The sequence below is a fragment of the Nycticebus coucang genome, chromosome 12 (assembly GCF_027406575.1).
Source record: "Nycticebus coucang isolate mNycCou1 chromosome 12, mNycCou1.pri, whole genome shotgun sequence".
NCBI classification, from domain to species: domain Eukaryota; kingdom Metazoa; phylum Chordata; class Mammalia; order Primates; family Lorisidae; genus Nycticebus; species Nycticebus coucang.
This window is the reverse complement of record NC_069791.1, coordinates 22,232,701-22,260,123: the sequence shown is the minus strand read 5'-3', so window position 1 is coordinate 22,260,123 and position 27,423 is coordinate 22,232,701. Positions and strand designations below refer to the sequence as shown.

Below are 27,423 nucleotides of genomic sequence, written 5' to 3'. Positions count from 1 at the left end.
AAGTACCAAAAATAGAAACATTGGCTCTATCTATCATCGGTTGGCAGGAGCCTAAAAGTTAGCTGCTTCAATCACTTAATCATATTTGAATCACTTAAATAATATCCCAACCAAACCATACACCCAGTGGCTGTCTTCACCCTTGGTGTTATTTCAAATCACTTCACTTTTCAAGCTGCAAGATCACTGCATTCCCTATGATGACACCAGTCCCCTGGAGGCAAGCCCAAAAGGTAGCATTTCTAGAAATATCCATCATGTTTCCACGGACACCTTCTGAAACCAGTAGGCTTATCGTGGTGTTCCAGACCAGCCTGTAAGAACTAGTGAGGGCCAACCACGTGCACGTCTTCCCAGTGCCTTGTGTGAGGAGGGCATGTTGACAGCTTACAATTGGCTACAGTGGGGATTCCATGTGTGTACACACCGTAGAAATTGCCCAATACTACAAATCTGACTTTTCCTCCTCCAGGATTATCTGACTGTTAAACATTCACATGCACACCACTGATCATGTGTGACACTTAGGGGTTAGACTGGGTCAGAACAGAGTTGCAACTTTCAAAGCTTCTTTTGCTACTACCTCCTCCAAAAAGAGTGATGACCAACCAATGGCCTTGGTTTTATAAATGACGACCTGTAAGTACACATCTAGTCTACCTGACTCTGATGGGTTACAGAACATATTTCAACCTCCTATTATGATCCATAGATAATATGATGTTAGCTCTGACTTACTATGTCCAGAGCTAACTGCATTAAAATTATCTTTTTCTCCAAATTTATTACCCTACTGTATTTCCTATCTCAATGAGCTACCACCATCCACCTGGTTATTTTGGAAATCATTCTAAATATTCTATGTCACTAATTCCACAGCCTTTCTGTCATAAAATACCGTAGAGTCGACCACTTTAATATTTCTCAGATAGAACCCGATCCTGACCCATGTCCCTAATTCAGTCCCTCAACACTTTCTATCTGAATTATTACATTAACTTCCTGATCGTTTTCATGGATATAATGTGTTCTCCCTCCAACCGAGTCTGTTCCTTTACCAGTTCTGCTTTTACTCCACTATCTCCTATGACTTGCAAGATACAATTCAGCTGTTTGTCTTCGTATCCCCTCTCATCACCATCAGGCCTTTGGGAATGTCTGTAACTGGCCCCCATCCATCCCATAACCTCCAGCTGATTCATGTTTAGACAAAGCTGGAATAGTTCTCATTCTCTAGCATCACCTTTCCATACTTTTTTTTTTTTTTTTTTGTAGAGACAGAGTTTCACTTTATCGCCCTTGGTAGAGTGCCGTGGCGTCACACGGCTCACAGTAACCTCCAACTCCTGGGCTTAGGCGATTCTCCTGCCTCAGCCTCCCGAGCAGCTGGGACTACAGGCGCCCGCCACAACGCCCGGCTATTTTTTGGTTGCAGTTTGGCCGGGGCCGGGTTTGAACCCGCCACCCTTGGTATATGGGGCTGGCGCCCTGCTCGCTGAGCCACAGGCGCCACCCTCCTTTCCATACTTTTGTTCATGCTTCTCCTCCTCCTGAATCTCTTATCCCTACCTTAGTTATCTTACATGTCTCTTCAAGATTGTTCAAGACAGGTGTTCCTATGAGCGTCTTAAGGAAAGTGCAGACTTTTAATGCAGCTGATATTTATTGTGCACAGGGAAGTGTTACAGATACTGTGAACATAACAGGGGATGAAACACAGGCTGCTGAAACCTGAGTCCTACCAGAGAAAGAAAAGTAATAAAGCAAATCTTGTACTGTATGTTAGAAATAATATTTGCTGTGCAAAGAAAATAGATCAAGGAAGAGGTTGGGGAGATAGAGAATTTAGGAATGGAGAATGGTACTGGCTGGCCTTATTGAGAAGATGAATTTCATCAAAACCCCAAAAGAAATGAAGGGGTAACTTTTCTAACTGCCTGGCAGGTGTGCCAGGCAGATAGAAAAGTAAGTACACAGGGCTCAAGGCAGGAACACGCCTGGTGTGTTCAAGGAACAGCAAGGACGGGGTGTGTCTGGGGTATAGTAGGCAGGGTGGGGAGGGAGGGGCAAGGGGACTGAAGGTAGGAAGGTAATGGAGACGGGGCTGTCGTGTTGAGTTTTGTGGACTGGCAAAGATTTTACTCTGAGCTAAATGGGAAATGTTTGGAGAGTTTTGAGCAGCCTTTGAGGTTGTTAAAAAGACCAGATGGATAATGTATACAAAAAAGACAGGCCATGGCTATGCTCTAGGGAATCACTCTGGCTTATCTGTTGAGAAGAGAACCTTGGTCCAGAGGGGGGCGAGTGGTGCAGCAGTGAAGTAGGAACACCAGTCCGCAGGCAGCATAATCCCTATAAAAAATGATGCAGACTTGGACCAGGTGGTAGCAAATGAAGTCAAATGATGTAGTGAAAAGTGAAATCTGGTGTATGTCTTACACAGTCTGGGCTGCCATAATAAAATACCATAGACTGGGTATCTGACTCAATAAAATTGATCTCTCATGGTTCTGGAAGCTGGAAACCAGGAAGCCAGCATGGTCAGCTTCTGGTGAGGGCTCCTTCCTCAAGGGCAATGGCTCCTTCCTGCCATGCCTTCTCCTGAGAGAGAGAGCTTTCCCAGCTCCTTCCCTTCCTATAAGAGCACTCATCCCATTATGAGGGCCTTGCTTTTATAAACTCGATTACATACCACAGCCTCACTTCCAAATGCCATCACACTGAGGATTCGGGCTTCAACATGTGCATTTTGGTGGTGGCGGGGAGGCAGGATTCTGTCCATAGCAGTATGCCTGCTGAAGACTCACCTGACAGACTTTGATGGTGGATTGCTTGTGGGTACAGAAGGAAGGCAGGGTTTTGCTAAATTAACTACAGGATTACAGTTGCCATTTACTGTAATGGTAAAAATTTGGAGTGGAGACAGTGTGGCAGGAAATACTGAAAATTCACTTTTGGATACCTGAATTATCCTTTCGGACATTACCATGCATATGTTGAGCAGACAGTTGGATTTTTGAAGTTTAGGGTAGAAATCCATGTTGGAAATATGCACTTGGGTCTGTCATTTAAGAGGTGGTATTTGAAATCTACAAATTGAATGAGATTCCCAAGGGAATGACTGAGAACTTAAGCTCCTTGGCATGCAGTGTTGTGGAAGATGAAGAGTAAGGAACGGTGGGAAGCACAGGAGAAAGAACAGCCAAGGAAGGTGCCAACCACAAGAAGGTGAAGTCCCGAAAGCCAAGTGCTGCTGGTAAAGGGTGCGTGACGAAAACCAAGACTGTATCACTGGATTTAAGGGAACAGAAACCACTGGTGATTTTGAGAAGGACTGTTTCCTGGGAGAGGTATGAATAGAGATCTACTAGATTTAGCTCAGGAAAGCACAGGGGGAGAGAAATTAGAGAGGGAGAATAATGACTCATTTAGGATATTTTACTAAAAAGGAACACAAAAGATTAAAACAGTGGCTGGAGGGGAAGAAAGTCAAGAGGATGTGACGAGAGAAAATAGAACATGTTTCTGTATGCAAAATGTAAGTGACCCAGCAGAGAGGAAGAAGTCCAGGATGGGAGAGAGAAAGGGAAATTGGCTAAAACAATGAACTTGGAGCACGAGTAGAGGGATTTGCCTTGGGTGGGAGCATAAAGAGTTCATCCCCAGTACATTGGAGAGAAGGCATGTAGGTAAAGATTTAGGCAGTTGGGAGATGTAGCCGTGGGAACTGGAGGAATTTCCTCTAGTTGTTCCATTGCCTCAGTCATCAGCAATGAGTGGCATGGAGGTGTTAAAAATTCTGAAATTTGGAGCCAGAGAAGATACGAGTTAGATGTGTAAGTAAGTGGGAGAGAAACTAGACAAGGCAGATACAGCAGGATTACCCAGCAGCACTGAGGGTATGTGTAAGCTTAGTTCTCACTCACGGAAAGGGACAGCAGTCAAGGGCTGTGCAGAGGGGGCAGGTGCAGAGTGGGTGGAGGTTTCACCTGATCAACACTGTGCTCTTATCATGCAAGTTTGGGAAAGGAAAAGGGAGGAAGTGAAAATGTATATATTTGATGTTGTACTCTCAAGAACTAGGCTAATGCCTGGCAAAATGGCTGGTTTGTTTGAGAAATTAATTTTTAAAAAGACCAATGATCGTTTTAAAAGACCAAGTGTCCCCTCCATACTTTACAATACTAATTACCTGACACATATACATTGGTAAATAATAACTAGTATTTACAGAGCATTTACTGTGTGTAAGACAATAACTGGGTATGTTAAAAGTATGAGAGAGAGAGAGAGAGAGAGAGAGCGCAAAAGCAAGGAAAGGAAGATGAGAAAAAAAAAAAAACCTTAGAGGCAACTTGTTATTTTACAGATGAGGGAAAACCTACGCTTAATGAGGTGTGCCCAGGTCACATAGCTAGTAAAGAGAGACAAGGAATTTATGCCCAGACAGACTGACTCCAGAGTTTTCCAGAGTTTATGATCTTAACTATGGCAAAATTTAAGTAGTAACTCTACTTTCATTAAAACCACCACGGTGAATGGTGGATTTTCAGTAAATTGTAGGCATCATTGCTAACAATAACAATTCCTTGTTATATGATTATAATTTAGATATTATGTATACATGTTTGTGTTGTCTCAACAAATTGTTTTTCTAGGATTTATGCACCATGCAAGGCACTGAGGCCTTAGGGGAAGTTGGGATGAAGTTTCTTCTTCAGAAATGAACTTCTTTACCTCTGTATGGAGATAGTAACTTCCAGGGTGGCAGGCTGCATTATGCCCAGAGTACATTAAGTTCCATTACTATGTTCGAACTTGGCTTCATTATAAATTACTTCCCAGATACGCAGTATGATCTACAATCTGACATTTGTGAATAGGACATTGGGGTTTCCCCCCAATGTTGGTTACCAATTGGATGAATTGGGACAGTCATTTGACTCCCACTTAATTCCATTATTTATAACTTTGTGACATACCTGCCTTAATGATCACCTGACATAATGCATGGGAAAATATTTGGTAAGTTATTGCTTTAAACCCTGTAAAAAGCTTCTAGAAGTTATTATCCTGTACACTGAGGATATTAGCTTCCTTACCTTTAATGTAGCTGGCGTTTTAAGGCACAGACTTTTATCTTGGAAGGGCAGTACCTTATCATTGTTTCACTACTACGTTGTCATTAAGGATCTTCCTGGCACAGGCCATTGCAGAGAAAGTGTGTAGGTTATAACTTTAATTTTTTTTTTACTAATTTTTGCACAAGGCTTTTGTCTATACTTTGGCTATCACATATATTGGTATGTTGTGAGACTTACATTAGCAAATGTAGAGTTTTTGTGGTGAAAGCAGAGATTTAGCACTTACTTTTAATCTGCATGGAATTGAGATCAACTCTTATTTTGCTGAAAACTGTGTATCCAGCAGCCACGTAATCATTTTTACATTCACAGTCTTGCCTCCTACTTCCATTAAAAGGACATTCATAGGGATTTCGTAGCCTGTAACAACATTGCAGTATTTCTAGCTTTAGATGTAGATATCCACATAGCGCAGACAAATGGTAAACTTTGGAAGTGGGAAGATAAAAGACACATTTCTGGTCTTCAATATTATAGTGCCAATAAGTTAAATGGAAAAGAAGTAAAAATCACTGAAGGTTAACATAAAAAAATTGTCAGTGGGAAATTTAAGAACAGTTTGTAGGAAATACTTGAGCTGTCATTTCCTAGCTTTTGGCACTGGAATTAGTTCGACTTCTATGAAATTCCATGTAGATCTTAAATTCTTACTTTCTCTGTATCCCACTGTTCATCCACAAAATTCTTAGTCAGTCTGTAGGTGAGTACAAACCTTCAAGACTTTATTGTATCTGTTTATTTATTTATCTATTTATTTAGAGACAGAGGGTCATTTTGTCATCTAGGCTGGAGTACAATGGTGCCATCACAGCTCACTGTAAACTTGAACTCCTGGGTGCTAGCCGCCCTCCTGCTTCAGCCTCCTAAGTAGCTGGGCATACACACGATACCACCACACTCAGCTTTTTTTTTTTTTTTCTTTTAGAAATGCTGTCTCACCATTTTACCCACACTGATCTTCAAACTCCTGGCCTTAAAAATCCTTTCACCTTGGCTCCCAAAGTGCTGGAAATACAGGCATGAGGCGCTACATCCAGCCTCCAGTCTTTGTTAATGAACAGATGTGGATAACATCTAGTTTAGGGCATAATGCATGTACCTGCTTCTAAATTATTTATTCCCACATGCCAGTTATTCCAATAACACCCTGAAGACTAGAACTTCTAATTCCCTAATTAGTAGAAAACTTCTAATTCTTCTAATTCTCTAATTCATGGTCCTCCGTGAAATTGGAAGACCATGAAAATGCACAGATAAGCCAAAACACAACTCGTACCTAAGGCCATACACTTCAGAAAAGTTGTCTTCACCTTTGACCAGTGGTAAATATTCCTTGGGGTTCTCCAAGTGCATGTCTGCACAATGGATCTAAAGGAAAGATGCAAACATCTAGAAAAGCTTTTTCCAAAGTCAATGGTCAGTGTTAAAATCAAACAGGAATGTCTTCATAATACCTTTATTATTCTTCCTTTAATGTTAAGGTAATAATCACCATTCTTAGTAATATTGTTTTTCACTTGAATTTCTTTGCAGGTGGTAAATGATTTACCTTCAAAGACAAGTTAACAGAATTTATCAACACAAAAGAAATCGCAGGCAAAGCATGAACTGAATCACAGGATGGATACACTGAAAATCTGACACTCCCTTTGTGGAGTGGGTGTCTACTACACATATTTATTGTCACATTTTAACTAAGTCTTCTTTGAAAACTTAGGTACTAAGTAGATTTTTGAAGCCTGTTACTTACAGTCATTGACATAACATTTCTTTTGAGCATCTGGTTTTAATCGCTTTAAACATAAATCACTGGACCGGCCGTTTTCAGCCAAGCATTCCACTTGTCTCTCCGTTATCCCGATTCCACAAGTCACTGAGCACTGTGAACAGAGGAGAATGGGAGGCTGAACTAGATGAGAAATAACAACCCAGGAAACCCAAGCCTCCTCCTCTCAGACTAAGCCCTCTTGAAACAAATTAAGGATCAATAGTGGCTAGAACCACTGAAGATGAAAAAATATGATGGAGGCTGAGCGGTGCCTGTGGCTCAAAGGAGTAGGGCACCGGCCTCATATACCGGAGGTGGCGAGTTCAAACCCAGCCCCGGCCAAAAACTGTAAAAAATAAAAAATAAAATAAAATAAATATGATGGAGGCTAGAGAGTCACAGGCGGAAATAGCCTTCAACCTGAGCCTGAATCCATTCTAACTCAGTTCCTGGCTTCCTTTTTCATTTATTTTGTGCAGTAGCAGGAACAATACATTGTAAATACATACTAAACATTAATCAATGATAGTGATTAAGACTATTGTGAGTTTTTTTCTCATTAAGTTATATGCTAAGTTTTCAAAGTAATATTGTTTTTTTATCCATAAAATTAGGAATAGGATATAATGTAAGTAACTTTTATTACTCAGATGTTAGATTTCTTTACTTCTTTACTTAACCAATAAATATTTCTTAAGCACCAACTCAACGTGCAAGCCATTACTCAGGGTTCTCTGAGGAATAGAAATAAGTCTTAGTTATGGTCTCTGCTTTAACCAAGTTATAGTAAGTGTGGGAACAGATGTAAGAGATGTACACAAATAACTGTTAAAGTGGGTTTCTAGACCATAGGAATATGAGATACCTTTAAGGATCTAGTTAGATAGATTACCAGGCATCCTACATCTAGAAAGTCTTATTCTTAAGGTTTTAAATTCATAATTATATACAAACCTTGCTCCATTTGCCAACTTTCCAAGTGGCCACATGCAAACAGCTCCTAAAGCTGCATTTGTGAACCTGCGAGGAAGGCATCACAGGGCATTCTCGGTAGTCTATCGGCCAAAGCTGATGGAGCTTCTGTTTCTTAGTAGGACGGATCTCAACGCAGTATGTAACCCTTTGTTGATAACTAAATCCACAGTTACCTGCACACTGAAGATTACATAATTACAAGGAGAAAAGAGGATGTCCTTACATTTAGCCAGGGTTTAATATTTGTCAGATACTTAATTTGTCATCTACACAACAAATTTAAGTAGCCTCATTTACAGATGAATAAACAAAGGTTCAAAGACGTCAGGCATCTTTCCCAGAGTTGTACCAATAAATGTAAAGGACCCAGATTCCGGGTAGAGCGTCTGTCTGTAGTGCATGTATATGTTTTTTCCATTACACTACTAAGGATATCTTAATGGAATGAAACTACACTTTCTAATAGGCACAACTGTGGAGAAATGAAACACATTAGGGGTTCTTACCTGAAAGAAAGGACACTATTTAGCCTTAGGTTACTAGTAACTATGTATAAATTAGCACACATTTATCCTAATGAACATAATATGAAGTCTAATACCATTTGATTAAAACAGGTAAGTGATTTAGATATAAATTAAAGCCTCAGGCCCCAAATGGGCAAACTAACTTCTGCTTCTGGCAAATGTGCAATAACAAGGAACAGATCTGAATAGATTTACCTTCTAACCTGAAACAACCAAAGCTACTGGACAAAATATATAAAACAATGGCTTTTAAGACACTCAACATCAGAAAATAAACAATAATGATAAGGCATGGGAAACAAAAAAAGTGCCCCTATAATTATTCTAGCCTACTGCTGTGAAAGACTTTCTGGGCCATGTCACAACCAGAGGGAGACAGCAGAGTTCTAACCAGTGTGGAGATCCATGGGAGGGTACCAAGAGAGGCCAGGCGATGAACCGCTGAAACATTTAGCAGTTACCGTGTGCGGTGCTCACACTAGACCTGAGCATAGTACCCATCTTCTCCAGCCGATTCAAAAATCTTTCATATGGGGGGTACTAGGTAGCACACTCACAAGGGTTTCACCACGGCAGAGAGGAATAACTAACCCTAGAATAAACACTATGCTGGTCCCCCTTAACAAATCTTAAGAGCAAGGCAAGCAAGGATCAAACTGCTTCCAAACCAAATAAATTCAACCCAGAACAAAGTTTAAAAAAAAAATATATATATATATATGAATAAAAATCATCCAGTAACCAGAAAGGTAAAATTCATGATGTCTAACATGCAATAAAGTTTTTACAGGAGTCTGAAGAAGCTGAAGAAATGAGACCCAAAATGAGGAGAAGATGGCAGAGGAGTAACATCTAAAAATTCTCTCTCCCATAAAAGCCATGAGAAAATGGACAAAGTTATCAGCTCAACTTTTTCAGAACTTTGAAAATTAGCCAAAGATTTGCAGCAATCTAGGAGTTTTTTATTCAAGAAACATAGCTAAATCTTGGTAAGAGCAATCTTTGTGACACTTTAAAATGCCCTAGGCCATTCTTTCCTTTCTACCTCTATGGAAGGGAGCCTTAAGAATCATCAGCCCTGCAGTCACGGTGAAAACCAGTAGTCTGGCAGTCACTGGAAGAAGCAAACAGGCTTGGGCATCATTCAAAGCCTCATTTCCAGAGAATTATTATTTGAATTATTTACTGGCTTTCTAGAAGACCCCGCTTGCAAGGTTGTCTTTATTTGACCTGATTTACCAAGAGTACTAAAAGTCTGAGAGTATTTCTTGCATACAATTAGAAGTCATTGTTTTACTTTGCAACTTCCAGGGTGGTGAATAATGATTGGAGAAATGATTAGCTAGTCAAAAACCTTAAAAAGAAAAGCTGGGGAATAAGTTGTCCATCAGGGCCTTGAAAAACTCCAATATATATATATATTCATGGGACTCTAGAAAGCCAGGGGCAGGCTTCAGATTGAACCCATGTTCAGGATTGTCTGTGTGGCCAGGAAGCACCTGAAGAGGACCTGCAATCTCACCTCCAGCTAACCTCAAGGGTCTATATAAGCAGCAGTTAAAATTAAGGAAGAGCTGTCAACTGCCTGGCTGAGTGTTGAAAGTGCTTCCCCTCCCAACACACGGCATAAAGCCTCTTGGCAAAAGCTGGGAGATTATTGGTGCCAGGTATTTAAGGAATTTCTGTCCTGCCATTAGCTGACAATTAAACAAAATGAGCAGAGACTTCAATGATCACATATGACAAAGAATACAGGCTATACAATTAGTTTCAGAAAAGTCACCAAACAAACAGCAACAACAACAAACTCTGTAAAGGAGAGAGAATCTGAATAGACTTATCACAAGCAAAGAGACTGAATTCGTAATCAAAAACTTCACACTAGAAAAGCTCAGAATCAAACAATTAAAGAATTAGCACCAGCCCTACCAAAACTCTTCCAAAAGACAGAAGGGAAAGGAACACTCTTTAGTTCATCTTATTATTAAGCCAGTGATTCTGAAATCTGGGCAAAGGCATCACACAAAAAAGAAAACTACAGACCAGTGTTTTTTATGAATGTGTGTGTAAAGATCTTAAACAAAACACTAGCAAAGTAATTCCAGCATGGTTTATTACCATAACCTAGTAAGATTCATCCCAGGAATGCAAGGTTGTTTTAACTTATGAAAAGCAATCCATGTAATACACCACACTAATAGAATAATAGACAAAAAAGATACATGATCATCCCAGAAGATGCAGAAAAAGTATTTGAAAAAAATCCAACACATTTTCATGGTACAGGACTAGAAGAGTTCTTCCTAAATCTGATAAAGAGAATTTATAAAAAATCTATACTTAACATACTAAGTTGTAAAAAACTGAACATTTTCCTACAAACAAATGAACAAGACCCTAATATCTGTTTTTGCCACTTCTATTCAACATTGTTCTGGAACTTCTAGCAAGGGAAACTGGGCAAGGAGAAGGAGTAAAAGGCATGTAGATTTAAGGAAAGATGTTAATGTACTTCTATTTGCAGATGACATGATGCTGTATGAAGAAAACCTTGAGTTATCCACACAGAAAAAAAAAATAGATCCAATAGACATGTTCAATATACAAAAATCAGTTCTTTTTCTATACACTAGCTATGGGTGATCAGAAAGGGAAATTAAGATAACAACTCCATTTATAGAAGCTTAAAAATAATAAAACACTTAGAAATTAACTTAACTGAAGAAATGAAAGATTTGTGCACTGGAAACTAACCAAAACATACTTGAAAGAAATTAAATAAGACCTACTAACTGGAAAGATAACTCATTTTCATGGATTAGAAGGTAATATTAAGATGTAAGTATTTCCAAAATTGATGAAGATTAATTGTTCTAACAAAACTGCAGCTGGTTTTAACAAGAGCTAGACACAGAACTTGACAAGCAGATCCTAAAATTCATATGGAAATTTCAGTAACTCAGAATAGGCCAACAATCTTGAGACATAGGAACAAAGTTGGTTCACTGATACTTCCTGACTTCACATCTTACTATAAATTACAACCAAGACCATGTGATAATGACATAAGCTCACAGTTATGTGATAATGGCATAAGGAAAGGCATGTAGAGCAAGGAAATAAAATTGATAGTTGAGAAATAAGTCAATAGATTTAGGGTCAACTGTCTTTCAACAAGGACACCAAGATAATTCTATGAGAAAAGAATAGTCTTTCCCACAAATTGTGCTGTGACAAGCAGATAGCCAGCAGTAAAAGGATGAAGTTACACCCTTACCTTACATCATTTACAAATATTAACTCAGAATGTATCAAAAACATAAATGTAGGAGTTAAAATTGTAAAAGTCTCAGAAGAAAACATAGGTATAAGTGTTTATGACCATTGAATAGACAATAATTTCTTAGATATGATACCTAAGGCACAAAGAAGCAAAACAAAAATAAATAAATTTGACTTCATGAAAATTATAAACCTCTGTGCAACAAAAGATACTATCAAGAAAGGGAAAAGATGGCCTACAGAATGGAAAAAAAAATTCGCATGTTGTGTAACTGATAGAAGTTGGCACTTTACAATTCAACAATAAAAAAGACAAATCACTTTATAAAAATGGGCAAAGAATTTGAAGACATTTCTGTAAAGGAGATATACAAATAGCTAAAAAGCACTTACAAAGATACTTTACATCATGAGTCATCGGAGAAATGCAATTCCAATATACAAGATATCATTTCATATACATAGAATGATTATATATTTTTTTCCCAGTGGCTTAATGGAAGTGGAATTTATTTTTCATGTATGTAAAGCCTAAGTAAGTGTTCCTGACAAGCAAGCACAGTGGAGGACTTGGGAACTAAGCTTTTTCTTTTTTCTTTTCTTTTTTTTTTATTGTTGGGGATTCACTGAGGGTACAATAAGCCAGGTTACACTGATTGCATTTGTTTGGCAAAGTCCCTCTTGCAATCATGTCTTGCCCCCAGAAGGCGTGACACACACCAAGGCCCCACCCCCCTCCTTCCCTCTCTCTGCTCTTCCTTTCCTCACCCCTCCCTCCTTCCTTCTCTCTCTGCTCTCGCCTTCCCCCTCCCCACTGACCTTAATTGTCATTAATTGTCCTCATATCAAAATTGAGTACACAGGATTCATGCTTCTCCATTCTTGTGATGCTTTACTAAGAATAATGTCTTCCACTTCCATCCAGGTTAATACGAAGGATGTAAAGTCTCCATTTTTTTTTTTAATAGCTGAATAGTATTCCATGGTGTACATATACCACAGCTTGTTAATCCATTCCTGGGTTGGTGGGCATTTAGGCTGTTTCCACATTTTGGCGATTGTAAATTGAGCTGCAATAAACAGTCTAGTACAAGTGTCCTTATGATAAAAGGATTTTTTTCCTTCTGGGTAGATGCCCAGTAATGGGATTGCAGGATCAAATGGAAGGTCTAGCTTGAGTGCTTTGAGGTTTCTCCATACTTCCTTCCAAAAAGGTTGTACTAGTTTGCAGTCCCACCAGCAGTGTAAAAGTGTTCCCTTCTCTCCACATCCACGCCAGCATCTGCAGTTTTGAGATTTTGTGATGTGGGCCATTCTCACTGGGGTTAGATGGTATCTCAGGTTGGTTTTGATTTGCATTTCTCTAATATATAGAGATGATGAACATTTTTTCATATGTTTGCTAGCCATTCGTCTGTCTTCTTTAGAGAAGGTTCTATTCATGTCTCTTGCCCATTGATATATGGGATTGTTGGCTTTTTTCATGTGGATTAATTTGAGTTCTCTATAGATCCTAGTTATCAAGCTTTTGTCTGATTGAAAATATGCAAATATCCTTTCCCATTGTGTAGGTGGTCTCTTTGCTTTGGTTGTTGTCTCCCTAGCTGTACAGAAGCTTTTCAGTTTAATGAAGTCCCATTTGTATATTTTTGTTGTTTTTGCAATTGCCATGGCAGACTTCTTCATGAAGTCTTTCCCCAGGCCAATATCTTCCAGTGTTTTTCCTATGCTTTCTTGGAGGATTTTTATTGTTTCATGCCTTAAATTTAAGTCCTTTATCCACCTTGAATCATTTTTTGTGGGTGGGGAAAGGTGTGGGTCCAGTTTCAGACTTTTACATGTGGATATCCAGTTCTCCTAACACCATTTATTGAATAGGGAGTCTTTCCCCCAAGGTATGTTCTTATTTGGTTTACCAAATATGAAGTGGTTGTAAGATGTTAGTTTCATTTCCTGGTTTTCTATTTGATTCTAAGTGTCTATGTCTCTATTTTTGTGCCCAGTACCATCCTGTCTTGACCACTATGGCTTTGTAGTACAGACTAAAATCTGGTGTGGTGATATCCCCAGCTTTATTTTTATTACTAAGAACTGTCTTAGCTAAACAAATTTTTTCTGGTTCCATACAAAATGCAGAATCATTTTTTCCAAATCTTGAAAGTATGATGTTGGTATTTTAATAGGAATGGGATTGAATAGGTAGATTGCTTTGGGAAGTATAGACATTTTAACAATGTTGATTCTTCCCATCCATGAGCATGGTATGTTCTTCCATTGGTTAATATCCTCTGCTATTTCCTTTCTGAAGATTTCATAATTTTCTTTATAGAGGCCCTTCACCTCCTTCGTTAGGTACATAATGAAGGTATTTCATTTTATTTGAAACTATGGTGAAGGGAGTTGTGTCCTTAATTAGCTTCTCATTTTGACTGTTATTGGTGTACACAAAGGCTACTGACTTGTGGACATTGATTTTATATCCTGAAACATTACTGTATTTTTTGATGACTTCTAGGAGTCTTGTGGTTGAGTCTTTGGGATTCTCTAAGTATAAGATTATGTCATCAGCAAAGAGGGAGAGTTTGACCTGCTCTGCTCCCATTTGGATTCCCTTGATTTCCTTGTCTTGCCTAATTGTATTGGCTAGAACTTGAAGCACCATGTTGAATAGTAAAGGTGACAGAGGACAACCTTGCCTTATAACCCAGTTATAAAAGGAAAAGCTTTCAGTTTTACTCCATTCAGTAAAATATTAGCTGTGGGTTTGTCATAGATAGCTTCAATTAGTTTCAGAAATGTGCCACCTATGCCTATACTCCTCAGTGTTCTAATTAGAAAAGGATGCTAGATTTTATCGAATGCTTTTTCTGCATCTATTGAGAGGATCATATGATCTTTATTTTTGCCTCTGTTAATACGGTGGATAACGTTTATGGACTTGTGTATGTTAAACCAGTATTGCATTACTGGGATGAAACCTACTTGGTCATGATGTATGACTTTCGATGATAAGCTGTAATCTATTGGCTAGGATTTTGTTGAGAATTTTTGCATCTATATTCATGAGTGAAATTGGTCTGAAATTCTCCTTTTTAGATGGGTCTTTTCCTGGTTTTGGTATCAGGGTGATGTTTGTTTCATAGAATGTGTTGGGGAAGATTCCTTCCTCCTCAATTTTTTGGAATAATTTATGCAGTACAGGAATAAGCTCTTCCTTGAAGGTTTGATAGAATTCTGGTGTGAAGCCATCTGGACCAAGGCATATTTTGGTTGGAAGCTTTTTTATTGTTTCTTTAATCTCAGTGCTTGAAATTGGTCTGTTCAGGAGCTCTGTTTCTTCCTGGCTAAGTCTAGGGAGAGGGTGTGATTCCAAATATTGATCCATTTCCTTCACATTGTCAAATTTCTGGGCATAGAGTTTCTGGTAATATTCAGAGATGATCTCTTGTATCTCTGTGGCATCAGTTGTTATTTCCCATTTGTCATTTCTGATTGAGGTTACTAGAGATGTTACTTTTTTATTTCTAGTTAGTCTGGCCAAAGGTTTATCTATTTTATTTATTTTTTCAAAAAACCAACTCCTTGTTTCATTAATTTTCTGAATGATTCTTTTGTTTTCAAATTCATTGATCTCTGATTTGATTTTGGATGTTTCTTTTCTTCTACTGGATTTAGGCTTAGATTGTTCTTCTTTTTCCAGTTCCATAAGATGGCTTGTGAGATTGTTGATGTGCTCTCTTTCTATTTTTCAAATGTAGGCATCTAAAGTGATAAATTTTCCTCTCAAAACTGCTTTTGCAGTATCCCACAGGTTTTGGTAGCTTGTGTCTTCATTGTTGTTATGCTCAAGGAAGTTAATGATTTCCTGTTTTATTTCTTCCTATACCCAACTGTCATTCAAGAGAAGGTTGTTTAATTTCCATGCCTTTGTGTGGGGTTGAATATTTTTGTTAGAGTTGAGTTCCACCTTTAGTGCCTTATGGTCTCAGAAGATACAAGGTAAAATTTCAATTCTTTTGATTCTGTTGATATTTGTTTTGTGTCCCAGGATATGATCAAGTTTGGAGAATGTTCCATGGGGGGATAAGAAGAATATTTATTCTTTATCTGTGGGATGGAATGTTCTTTATGCATCTATCAAGCACAGTTGTTCTAGGGTCTCATTTAAATCTCATATATCTGTATTTAATTTCTGTTTAGAGGATCTGTCCAGCTCTGAGAGAGGGGTGTTAAAGTCCCCTGCTATTATGGTATTATCAGATATCATATTGCTCAGACTGAGTAAGGTCTGTTTCAACAATCTGGGAGCATTTAAATTGGGTGCATAAATATTTAGAATTGAAATGTCTTCTTGTTGTATTTTTCCCTTGACCAATATAATGTGACCATCATTGTCTTTTTTGACTTTCGTTGCTTTAAATCCACATGAATCTGAAAATAAGATTGCAACTCCTCTTTTCTTCTGAATACCATTTGCGTGAAAAATTGTCTTCCAACCCTTGACTCAGAGTTTTAATTTGTCTTTTGAAGCCAGGTGTGTTTCCTGCAGACAGCAAATGGATGGCTTGTGTTTTTTAATCCAGTCAGCCAATCTATGTCTCTTCAGTGGGGAATTCAAGCCATTAACATTTATTGAGATAATTGATAAGTGTGGTAGTATTCTATTCATCTTCTTTTGTGAGAGTCCATTGCTTAGTTTTATCTTTTGCATCAGTGTGGAAGTTAGGTTCTGTCCTTCAATTTCTGAGTTCTTACTTTGCTTGCTGATCCATTGTGATGGTCAGTGTGTAGAACAGGTTGAAGTATTTCCTGTAGAGCTGGTTGTGCTGAATTTCCTCAATGTTTGTATATCTGTAAATGATTTGATTTCTCCACCAATGTTAAACCTTAGCTTAGCAGGATATAGAATTCTGTGCTGGAAATTGTTCTGTTTAAGTAGATTAAAAGTAGATGACCATTGTTTTCTTGCATGGAAAGTTTCATTAGAGAAGTCTGCAGTCACTTTGATGAATTTGCCCCTGTGAGTCAACTGGTACTTACTGCTGGCAGCTTGAAGAATTTTTTCTTTTGTCTTGATTTTGGACAGGTTCATCACAATGTGTCTTGGAGAAGCTCGGTTAGAGTTGAGATGACCTGGGGTCCGATATCCCTCTGAAAGCAGTGTGTCAGAATTATTGGTGATATTTGGGAAATTTTCATTTATAATATTCTCTAGTATGGCTTCTGTTCCCCTGGGGCATTTTTCTTCCCCTTCTGGGATTCCTATAACTCGTATGTTGGAACGCTTCATAAAGTTCCATAGTTCTGTCAGTGAACATTCTGCTTTCTCTCTCTTCTCTTCTGCCTCTTTAACTATCTGAGTTATCTCAAGAACTTTGTCCTCTACCTCCGAAATTCTTTCTCCTGTATGGTCTAACCTGTTGCTGATACTTTCTATTGTATCTTTAAGTTCCCTAGTTGACTGCTTTAGTTCCTTCAGCTCTGCTATATCCTTTTTATATTCTTCATATTGTTCACCTCTTATTTGATTCTGTTTTGGATTTCATTTTGGTTATTTTCCACTTTATTAGCAGTTTCCTTCATTGTTTCCATCATTTCCTTCATTGTTTTCATGATGTGTATTCTAAATTCACTTTCTGTCATTACTAACATTTCTTTTTAGGTGGAATCCTCTGCAGTAGCTACCTCATGGTCCCTTGGAGGGGTTGCTCTGGACTGGTTCTTCATGTTGCCAAGATTTTCTGCTGATTCTTCCTCATGAGTGATTTCTTTTATCTGTTTCCTTGCCCTAATTTTCCTTTCACTTCCTCTTACTCTTTAAGTTCCTGGGCCAGTTTTCCACTGTTTTTATCCTCCTCTTGGGGTCCAGAAGTCTCTCGCTGACTCCCTGTGTCCTCAAAAGGATGATTATAGGCAGATCCCACCAACCAGAGATGCCTGGAGTCTTATCTCCCCAGACTCACAGTGCCCAGTTGCAGGGAAGCTGTTACTTGGCCACCATCTTGCTCTCACTGGGCAGAATAATTATATTTTTTAAAAAAGATGAAAGATAACCAGTGCTGATGACAATATGAAGAAATAGGAATCTTACACATTCCTAATGAGAATGAATAATAGTACAGCAACTATGGAAAATAGCCTGGCAGTTATTCAAAAAATTAAGCAGAGTTATCATAATGCCAAGAAATTCCATTCCAAGAAAATTGAAAACATGTGTCCACACAGAAACTTGTACATGCATGTTCCTAGCAACATTATTCCTAGTAGTCAAAAAATGGAATCAACTCAAAGGTTCACAAACAGAAATGAGTAAACAAAATGTAGTATCTGGACAATGGGATATTAGCCATATAAAGAAATAAAGTACAGATGTATAATACAACAGGTATACACTTTAAAAATACCATGCTAAGTCAGACACAAAGACCACATGTCATATGATTCAATTTATATAAAATGTCCAGACCAGTAAATTCATATAGACAGAAAACAGATTAATGGTTGCCTGGGGCTGGGAGGAAATGTGATAAGTAATGACTCCTAACAAGCACAGAGTTTCTCCTGGGGGTTATAAAATGTTCTATAATTATATCATGATGATGGTTGCCAATAAGGTTATTAACGAATATATTTCATATGTTTAAAATGTAAGTGGAGATATGGAAGATAGAAAAATGCTGAAATGAAACATCTAAACAATGAATGATGTCTGAGATTTTTAAAAATAGGCTAGATGGGGATCAGACATCAGAGAAAAAAAGAATAGTGAACTTGAAGACATGTAGAATGTTACTCAAAGGGAAAAAACTATTGATGCAGACTAAAACCTGCCTCAATCTCAAAATACTTAAGTTTCATCAAACAAACAAAAAAATAGTACATACTGTATGCTTCCATTTATATAAGACTCTAGAAAATGCACACCAGTACAGTGAGAGATCACTAACATAGAAAACAGAGGACGTAACCAGTGGGGTGGGGAGGGAGTGGGAAGTGGAAGGAGTTGTAAAGTAGCACAAGAACATTTGTGAAAGTGGTGGAGATGCCTTTCTTTTGAATATGGTACTGGTTTCATGGGTGTTACTAAGCTGCACACTTTGAATATGTTAAGTTTATGGTTTGCCAATTATACCTCAAAAAGCTGCTTATAAAAAGTGGGGAACTACGCAGGCTTACTCTGCCGATCTATTACTCATTGTTGGCTCCATGATTGGAACCAATTGACACTTCAGACTGGGGTGTGACATATATTTTATTGTTGCTCTATTTGCACCATTCAACTGTTAGCTGTTTCATTCCTTAGACTGATCTGTGTAATTCTCATCTGTCCTTATAGTCAAAATTTAGATACATTGTCAGCTGCATCAATTTTTAGATCAAGTGTTTTTTTATTTTTTCCCAGAACAAAAATTCTCAAATTCCTTTCTTTGACTCACCTGTGATGAGTCTCCCGTTACCACAATATACTTGCAGGGAGGGTTCTTGCATTTTTTGATTGAGATAGGTCTGGTTGAAGGATCACAGAAACTTTCATTCACTTGGGTGTTTTGTGCATCGACGCACTTCACTGGCCGATGTGTCTCTTTTTTCTTACATGATGTTGAACACTAGAAATACAACCACAAAATGAAGGGAACATTTTTATACTCAGTGTCTTTGAAAGTTTGCTGGTCAATACTCACATCCAGCCACTCTCCTGCTATCCACCCGTACCGCACGCAGTCCTGATGCCAACATTGCCTCTGAAAATAAGGCTGGGTGGACGGATCGCACATTTTGTCAGCGACTGGCCCAACACCTCTCAGTCTGCAGTACACGTCCCTTTGCTGAACTCCGGGGCCACAGGTCACAGAACACTGCAAAGAAACCCATGTGATTCAAACAATTAGCCAATACGTACCAAATGATCTCACAATAGCCAAGTAGAAGCATATGTTATCATTTAACTGTAGCAGGATGTTATATCATATATTAGATCAAAAAATACATGTAATAAATATTTTTACCATTATCTTGTCTGGAGCTCCTAATTAATATATAAATACATTTTATGTCCTTTGCTAAATGTACTTTAAACCTTACAAAAACTACGACAAGTAAATCATGGTATTGCCAATGGCATCCCAGTAACCCAAGTGATGACTCTCTGATTTACATGAGAGTAATGCCTATAAAATAGACTGGAAGCCTCATTTTTCTTATGTGCACAATGAAAGTTTTGTGTTATTTCTAAAATTTCAGAGAACAGTTTCCATACACTTATTCCTGACAATAGGCACCTTTATAAAGGAAGTTTACAAGCTAAGGCTGAGGGCACTGAGGGGCACAGAGGTTGTCTCTTGCCTGAGGAGCTGACTTTAGTTAATGACGGTCTTTGTCTGATCAGGCTGTATAAAAAATACCATAAACGGAGTGGCTTAAATAACAGAAATTTATTTCTCATCATTCTAGAAAGTCTAAGTGTCCAGTAGTTCACAGAGGACACCTTCTCACCATGTGTCCTGTGGTGGCAGGGACAAGCTAGCTCTCAGGGATATAATTCCTTTTATGAGAGAATTAAAATGGCCCCACCTCCTAATGCCATCACCTCAGGAGTTAGACTTTTATCTGATGAATTTGGAGACAACACAAACATTGAGACCATCATATTCTGCCCTTGCTCCCACCAAATTCATGTCCTTCTTATGTACAAAATAGATTCATTCCATTCCGAATAGCATTGAAAGTCTTTTTTTTTTTTTTTTTTTTTGAGACAGAGCCTTACTTTGTCACCCTTGGAAGAGTGCCATGGTATCACAGCTCATAGCAACCTCCAACTCTTGGGCTCCAGCAATTCTCTTTCCTCAGCCTCCTGAGTAGTGCCTGCCATAACACCTGGCTATTTTTAGAGATGAGGTCTTGTTCTGGCTCAAGCTGGTCTCTCTTCTGTGAGCTCAGGCAATCCACCTGCCTCAGCCTCCCAGAATGCTAGGATTATAGGTGTGAGCCACCGAGCACGGTGGCATCAAGTCTTAATTCATTCTAGCAACAACTCAAAACTCCAGAGTCTGTCTAAATATGGTCTAAATCGGATGTGGGTGAGACTCAAAGTATGATCCATCCTGGGGCAAATTCACCTTCACCTGTAAATGTGTGAAGTAAAATAAGATACATGCTTCCAAACTACAGTGGTGGGACAGGCATAGATATTAATTCCCAATTCAAAAAAGAGACATAGAAAGAAGAAAAAGGTAATAGGTCTTGAATAAGTACTAAACCCAACAGGGCAAACAACTCAGAATGATCTTTGACTTGATGTCTCACCCAGGCACCAGGTGGCAATGCCCCCATAGCTTTCCTGGGTGCAGCCCATGCCATGGATTGTAGGTAGGTTGTCTACAGTAATACCAAACTGAAATAGCTTGCTGGCGGCTCTAGTGGGCTGGGGTCCTAGGGGTAGCTCTAACACCATGGCTCTGCTAAGGCATCATCTTAGTGGAGACTTTCGGCAGTGGCCCAACACTTGCAAAGTCCCTCTCCTTAGGTCATGTGTCCAAGACTCCAGGCACTCAGCCCTTTGAAATATACAAGGAAGAAGCCACAAAACCCTGGCTCATGAGTCTGTGTGCCAGGGGAGATGATATCATTTGGATGCTGCAGAGTTTACTACTTGTGCACTCTGGGGGGTAGCTGCCACAGCCCATGCTGCACCTAGGTCCACTGGGGCCACAGCTGGGATTGTGGAGGAGTCCTGTGTTGGACCTCCTACTGGGATGTGGCACCTGCCTGCTGCAGCCCTGTAGGGACCAGATCTCCTACTGGGAAGTGGGACTAGCCTGCTGGGGCCCTGTGCACCGCAGTTCCTTGCACTCTGGGACTGTGAGGAGACCAGGAAGCTCCATGACCTCAAAATTGGCTGTGTAGGTCAGTTTTCCCTGGTCACAGGCAGCAAGTCACAGCTTCAGTGTATACAGCTGCCTCATCTCCCCACTGTCTTTATAAATAGCTCATAGCTTGGATTGAAATGACTGATTCAAACTAATCTCCACTAAGCTCCACATCCAATTTGGCCACACCTTTTGTGTTTTCTCCTGAATAAGCTCTTCTATTTTTTCCAAATATAAACAGGCTAAGAATTTTCCCAAGTTTTAAGTATTGTTTCCTTTTGATTAACAATTCCATCTTTGGGGCAGCACCTGTGGCTCAGTGAGTAGGGCACCGGCCCCATATGCCGAGGGTGGAGGGTTCAAACCCAGCCCCGGCCAAACCGCAACAAAAAAATAGCCGGGCGTTGTGGCAGGCGCCTGTAGTCCCAGCTGCTCGGGAGGCGGAGGCAAGAGAATCGCGTAAGCCCAAGAGTTAGAGGTTGCTGTGAGCCGTGTGACGCCACGGCACTCTACCCGAGGGCGGTACAGTGAGACTCTGTCTCTACTAAAAAAAAAAAACAAACAAACAAACAATTCCATCTTTAAGCCACAACTTTCTTCTCATATTTTTCTACATGCAGTCAAGAGAAGCCAAGCCAAACCTCCAATGCTTTGCTTGGAAATTTCCTCAGTGAAATACCCAATTTCATCACTCACAAGTTCTACCTTCCCCAAAGTTTTGGAACATGAATGCAAGTCAGCTAGGTTTTTTATTTCCTCCGCTGTTCAATGATGTGTGTCTGACTTACATCTGACACCTCATGGTCTTTGCTGTCCATGCTTCTAATAATACTCTGTTCTTTGCCACTTAGATATTCTTGAAGACTGAGTTCTAAGTTCTTCTCTTTTCTTTCTGTGTCTTCACCAGAATATCCCATAACAATTCATTTATGACACTTTTAGCACCTCAAAACTCTTCTAGCTTCTACCAACTACCCAGTTCCAAAATCATTCCCATATTTTAGGTGCTTGTTCTAGCAGCCCTTCACTATTGGTACCCATTTTTTTTATCTTAATTCATTTGGGCTGCTATAACCAAATACCACAAACTGGTAAATAACTGAAATTTCTCATAATTCTGGAGGCTTGAAATTCCAAGAACATGGTGCCCACAGGTTCAGACTCCAGAAAAGGCCTACTTTCTGGTTTGTGGAGGGCACCCTCTCACCATGTCCTGGCATGGTTGCAGGGACCAGCTAGCTCTCTGGGGTAACTTTTGTAATGAACTAATCCCAATCATGAGGGCTCCACCCTCATAACCTAATTATTTCCCAATGTCCCATCAGCTTGGGGATTAAGATTTCAACTCATGTATTTGAAGAGTGGGGGACATTCAGACCATAGCAATGGTGGATCAGAGTTGAAGCTCGGTTCTTTTTTTTTTTTTTTAATTTTGGATTAATATCAGGGTACCTATAATTAGGTTACATCGTTTGCAGTTGTAAGGTAACGTCTGAGTTGCAGTTGAGCCCTTCACCCAGGAAGTATGCCATATACCTCTACATTGTACCCATTAGGTTGAAACTTACTGAATCCCCTCCCCTCTCCCTCCTCCCCACTTTTTGAATTTAATTGTGTTTTTCTCTCCTGTGGGCCTATAATTATTGCTCTACTAGGTTCAATATACTATTGAGTACATGACAAGCTTGCTTTTCTATTCTTGAGATACTTTAAGTAGAGAATGTTTTCCTAGTCCATCCAGATAAGTACAAAAGATGCAAGGTTGCCATCTTTTTATGGCTGAATAGTATTCCATGGTATATGAGTGTTATTAACCCATCACAAGTTGATAGGCATTTGGATTGTTTCTACATCTTTGTGATTATGAATTAAGCTGCTGTAAACATTCCAATGCAAATGTCCTTGTGTTAAATGACTTTGTTTTTCCTTCTGGGTGGACATGGGATTGCAACATCAGATGGAAGGTTTGGCTCAGGCTGAGCTCTCTCTGTGCTGCCTCCTGGGGAAGATGAAGACTTGGCCCTCGTTCAACCCTAGGATGTCAGGTGTTCCAAAACTAAATAGTAAAACCATATAACAACAGAGCCTGACTAAAACCGACAGCGGCAATGGCAACAGTAACAGAGTGTGCAGTATGTCTAAGGATGTTTATTTAGTTTGTGAGTTTGATTACTTATACTTCATATTCTTCCAGAAGGGATTTGGGGTCACTTTAAGTAATATCGTTTGGGGACCCACTAGTATTTCCCACTGTAATATTATAAGGGAAAAAGAATCAGGCTATTCATTTAGCTCTTTATTTCTGTAGGGCAACAAATTTCCTTTTTCACAACATTAAATGTATACCTGCAAAATGTAGTTTTACCAAGGAAAAAGAAAAAACATTTAAATCCCACAAAAGCTAAAAACTTAGTTTACCCAATGGACTCAAATTCCTGTTACAAACTATAGCAGCATTTTTATATAAAGGGACTTTCAAATTTAGTTTTCCAACTTGTGAGTGTAAGCAGCAACCACTGACTTCAAAGAGAGTTTTTGTTTTTTATTTTATTTATGAAGTAAAACATGATGCATATCTAAATGCACAAAATCTTAAGCATATCTATATAACTTATAGTGATCTTCAAGTTATTATTAAGCAGTTGAATTCTGCCAACTCATTGTTTTCACGCAGAGCTACTTTTTATATGAAGACAATAATAATTTGATATATGCTTTATGTATGGCACAATATTAGATAGACTTACAGGGGTCCTCAAACTTTTTAAACAGGAGGCCAGTTTACTGTACCTCAGACTGTTGGAGGGCCGAACTATAGTTTTTAAAAAAAAAAAAACTATGAACAAATTCCTATGCACACTGCACATATCTTATTTTGAAGTAAAAAAACCAAATGGAAACAAATACCATCACACCGTCTCATGTGGCCCACGGGCCGCAGTTTGAGGACCCCTGGAAATGTCTGGATGTAGTTGAACTTATTTCAAGCTCTTCTGAAAATATTTAGCATATAAAATAAAGTGCCTGTAAACATTTTTAAGAGATAATTTCAGAAATATATAAATTATATTTGCAAAACATCCTGCCTCTAACCTGAAAAAATATTCCTAGAAAACATCAGTTCAAAAAGAAACTTTATCAGAGATATATAATTTCCTATAATTCAAAAAACCAGTATTAATCAGAGCATGAATTGAGAGAAAAAACTCACAGAGATCACGGGTAGCTACTATGGTTTTAATATGAATCTCTTCTCTAAAAGGAAAAGAAATATGGATTACTGTTTGGGGAAAAAAGTAACTTTCTTTTTATAGTCTTTTAGACAAAAAAGTACAAAAGAATAAATTGGTATGATTTTAGATTTGAACAGAAAAGAATTTATTGCTGAAGTTGAATATTCCCTAGCCTGATGTCATCAATAGTTCAAATTGCCAAATTCAATAAAACCTTTCAAATCTCTTTTTAGTTAATCAATCTCACTAACACATTTAGCACCATGGACCACTTCTGCTGCGCCATCCTGGCTTCTGCAATTGAAATCCTTTTGCTTCTACATCAGTGGTTCTCAACCTTCCTAAGGCCATGGCCCTTTAATACAGTTCCTAATGTTGTGGTGACCCCCAACCACAAAATTATTTTCATTGCTACTTTATAACTGTAGTTTTGCTACTGTTATGAATTATAATGTAAATATCTGATATGCAGGATGTATTTAGGCGACCCCTGTGAAAGGGTCATTCGACCCCCAGGTTGAGAACAACTGCTGTTCTAGATACTCTCCTCTGATTCCTTAAATTGCTCCTTCTTGGCCTTTCCTTTAAATGTTAGCATATTCCAGGATTCTGTTTATACTTTAATAACTGGCTTTTCTTTATACTAAGCTCTCTCTCAGCAATTTCTTCTACACGTAATAATAATTTCTAATCTGTTTTCTTCCTTTGATTATAATTCTGAATGCTGCATTTATATTTTGATGTGTTTAGAAGAATTGTTTCATGTATTTACAAGAATTATCATGTGTTTTCTGCATAAATATGTCAAGGGCACCTCAAGTTTAACATTTCCATAGTAGAACTTGTTACCTTTGCCCAAAGCCAATCCTTGCTGTGATTGTTGGATGCAGTGAAGATACTATTATCCACTCTTAAGAAGCTTCCTGGAATAGCTTCCCAAGGTGCATTATAACTCTGAAAAACATACCCCTTATTTTAACAGCTTTATAGAACTATACATCTTTAAACTTGTTAAACTTTGCTTTTTTTAGAAAACCAGTAATGAATATGAAGGCCCTGTGAAGCTATGAATACTAGCATAACACAAATAGTTGACTGAGACTCACTAACGTGAACTCAATTAACACAAAAACATCAGCCACATATGCTTTACACATAAACACAACACCGCAGATACTAGTGCTTTAAAGACTTGAAGTGAACAGAAAGCGATAGTTTGATTTTACCAAATCCATAGGCACTGTAGCCATTGTATTAATAGCTATTGTAAAGCAGAGATTTTTTTTTAAATATTAAGAGTTGTGCATTGCAATAAATAATTATTTAAAATGTAAATGGTGAAGTCTTCTCTCTTGATGCATTGTGCATAATTTCTCATAGATAAAGTTTTGGTTTCATTATAGTCAGTTATTTGCAACTATGGAATGAATGTTGTAGTAGTATAGCAGAAGTATAATATTTTGAATTCAAAGAGACACTAGGAACAACCAACCCTAATTTCTCTTCAGCCCTGAAATCCCTTCTACAGCAACAGTGAATGAGTGACTATCAAACTTATCTGTACTCACATAGATTTATTCTGGATATGTCCATTACATCTTGAAAGCCATTATTCCATTTTTGGAGTATCTCCAATATTAGCAAATTCTTATATTGAAGTGAACTATTCTTTAAACTTTTATCTCCTGTCTAGAATCTGACTTCCTTATAAATGTAGAACAAACATATATCTATTTTAATGTGAGAAAATGTGAAGATGTGAGGACTGGAACTGTGGCAGCTATTTTACCACTATTCAGAATTGGCCAATAGAATCTCAAAAATGATTCTCTAGCACCTGAACATTGTGAAGCTCCTGAATCAAAACCAAACCCAGCAACACTCTGATTTTATTATTTAAACAATAAAGGTTTTGTAGCATAGACCACTAATAACATCAGAGTACTTGCTACTCACACCAGAAGACTACGGGACTAAAGCCTCATTGCCGCTGCCATTTGACTGCTCTTCTCTGGGGATTTGGGAAAATATCAAGACTTTTCTCATTGTGTGTATTCCAGAATAGGCGTTGCTCCAAATATCTGACCAGGATGTAGTATGTTCCAAAAGGGAAACTATCCTTCTGTTATTGGAGCCTAATTCGTTGCTAGTGTTTCTGTGGGTGGCTGATATAGGACTTTCTGGTCTGTCTTAGGACTTCCCCTGGGACTTTCCCCAGGCGCAAGAACCAATTAGACAGAGAATTGAAGAAACAACCAATAATCAGGAGGATTGGAAAAGAACAGACCTCCCTGGCTGGTGGAGACTGGGCGGGCGAATGTCAGGATATATCCCCTGCACTCTCCCCTTTCGTGGGCAACCCTCTCCTGGGTCCCCTTCCTGTGACTATGCTGACACTCCCTCTCTCTCTTGCTGAAATAAATCGGCTCTGCAGCCCGCAATTGCCTGTGGCCGCAGACGCCACCTCCTCATTCTTGAGACGGAAAGGCTGAAGAGCCTGCCCACGACTCCCAACAACTGTGGAGAACAATTCAAGTGACATCATCATATTTGATATCTGATCAACCAAATCTTCAGTTATTTACCCATGACTCATATAATCCATATATATACATATATTTTATATTT

At 38.7% G+C, this 27,423-nt stretch overlaps 1 protein-coding gene across 1 annotated transcript in view; it reads right to left on the bottom strand.

Annotated features, from left to right (window-relative positions):
- ADAMTS20 (ADAM metallopeptidase with thrombospondin type 1 motif 20) overlaps nucleotides 1-27,423 on the bottom strand; it is a 165,841-nt gene that overhangs the window by 16,840 nt on the left and 121,578 nt on the right. Inside the window, exons 30-36 of the mRNA XM_053556101.1 lie at nucleotides 19,379-19,552; nucleotides 19,133-19,303; nucleotides 7,867-8,067; nucleotides 6,895-7,024; nucleotides 6,599-6,693; nucleotides 6,421-6,512; nucleotides 5,371-5,504 (exon numbers count right to left, since the gene is read on the bottom strand). Coding sequence (XP_053412076.1) covers nucleotides 5,371-5,504; nucleotides 6,421-6,512; nucleotides 6,599-6,693; nucleotides 6,895-7,024; nucleotides 7,867-8,067; nucleotides 19,133-19,303; nucleotides 19,379-19,552 — 997 coding nt within the window. The remainder of the gene's footprint in view (nucleotides 1-5,370; nucleotides 5,505-6,420; nucleotides 6,513-6,598; nucleotides 6,694-6,894; nucleotides 7,025-7,866; nucleotides 8,068-19,132; nucleotides 19,304-19,378; nucleotides 19,553-27,423) is intronic.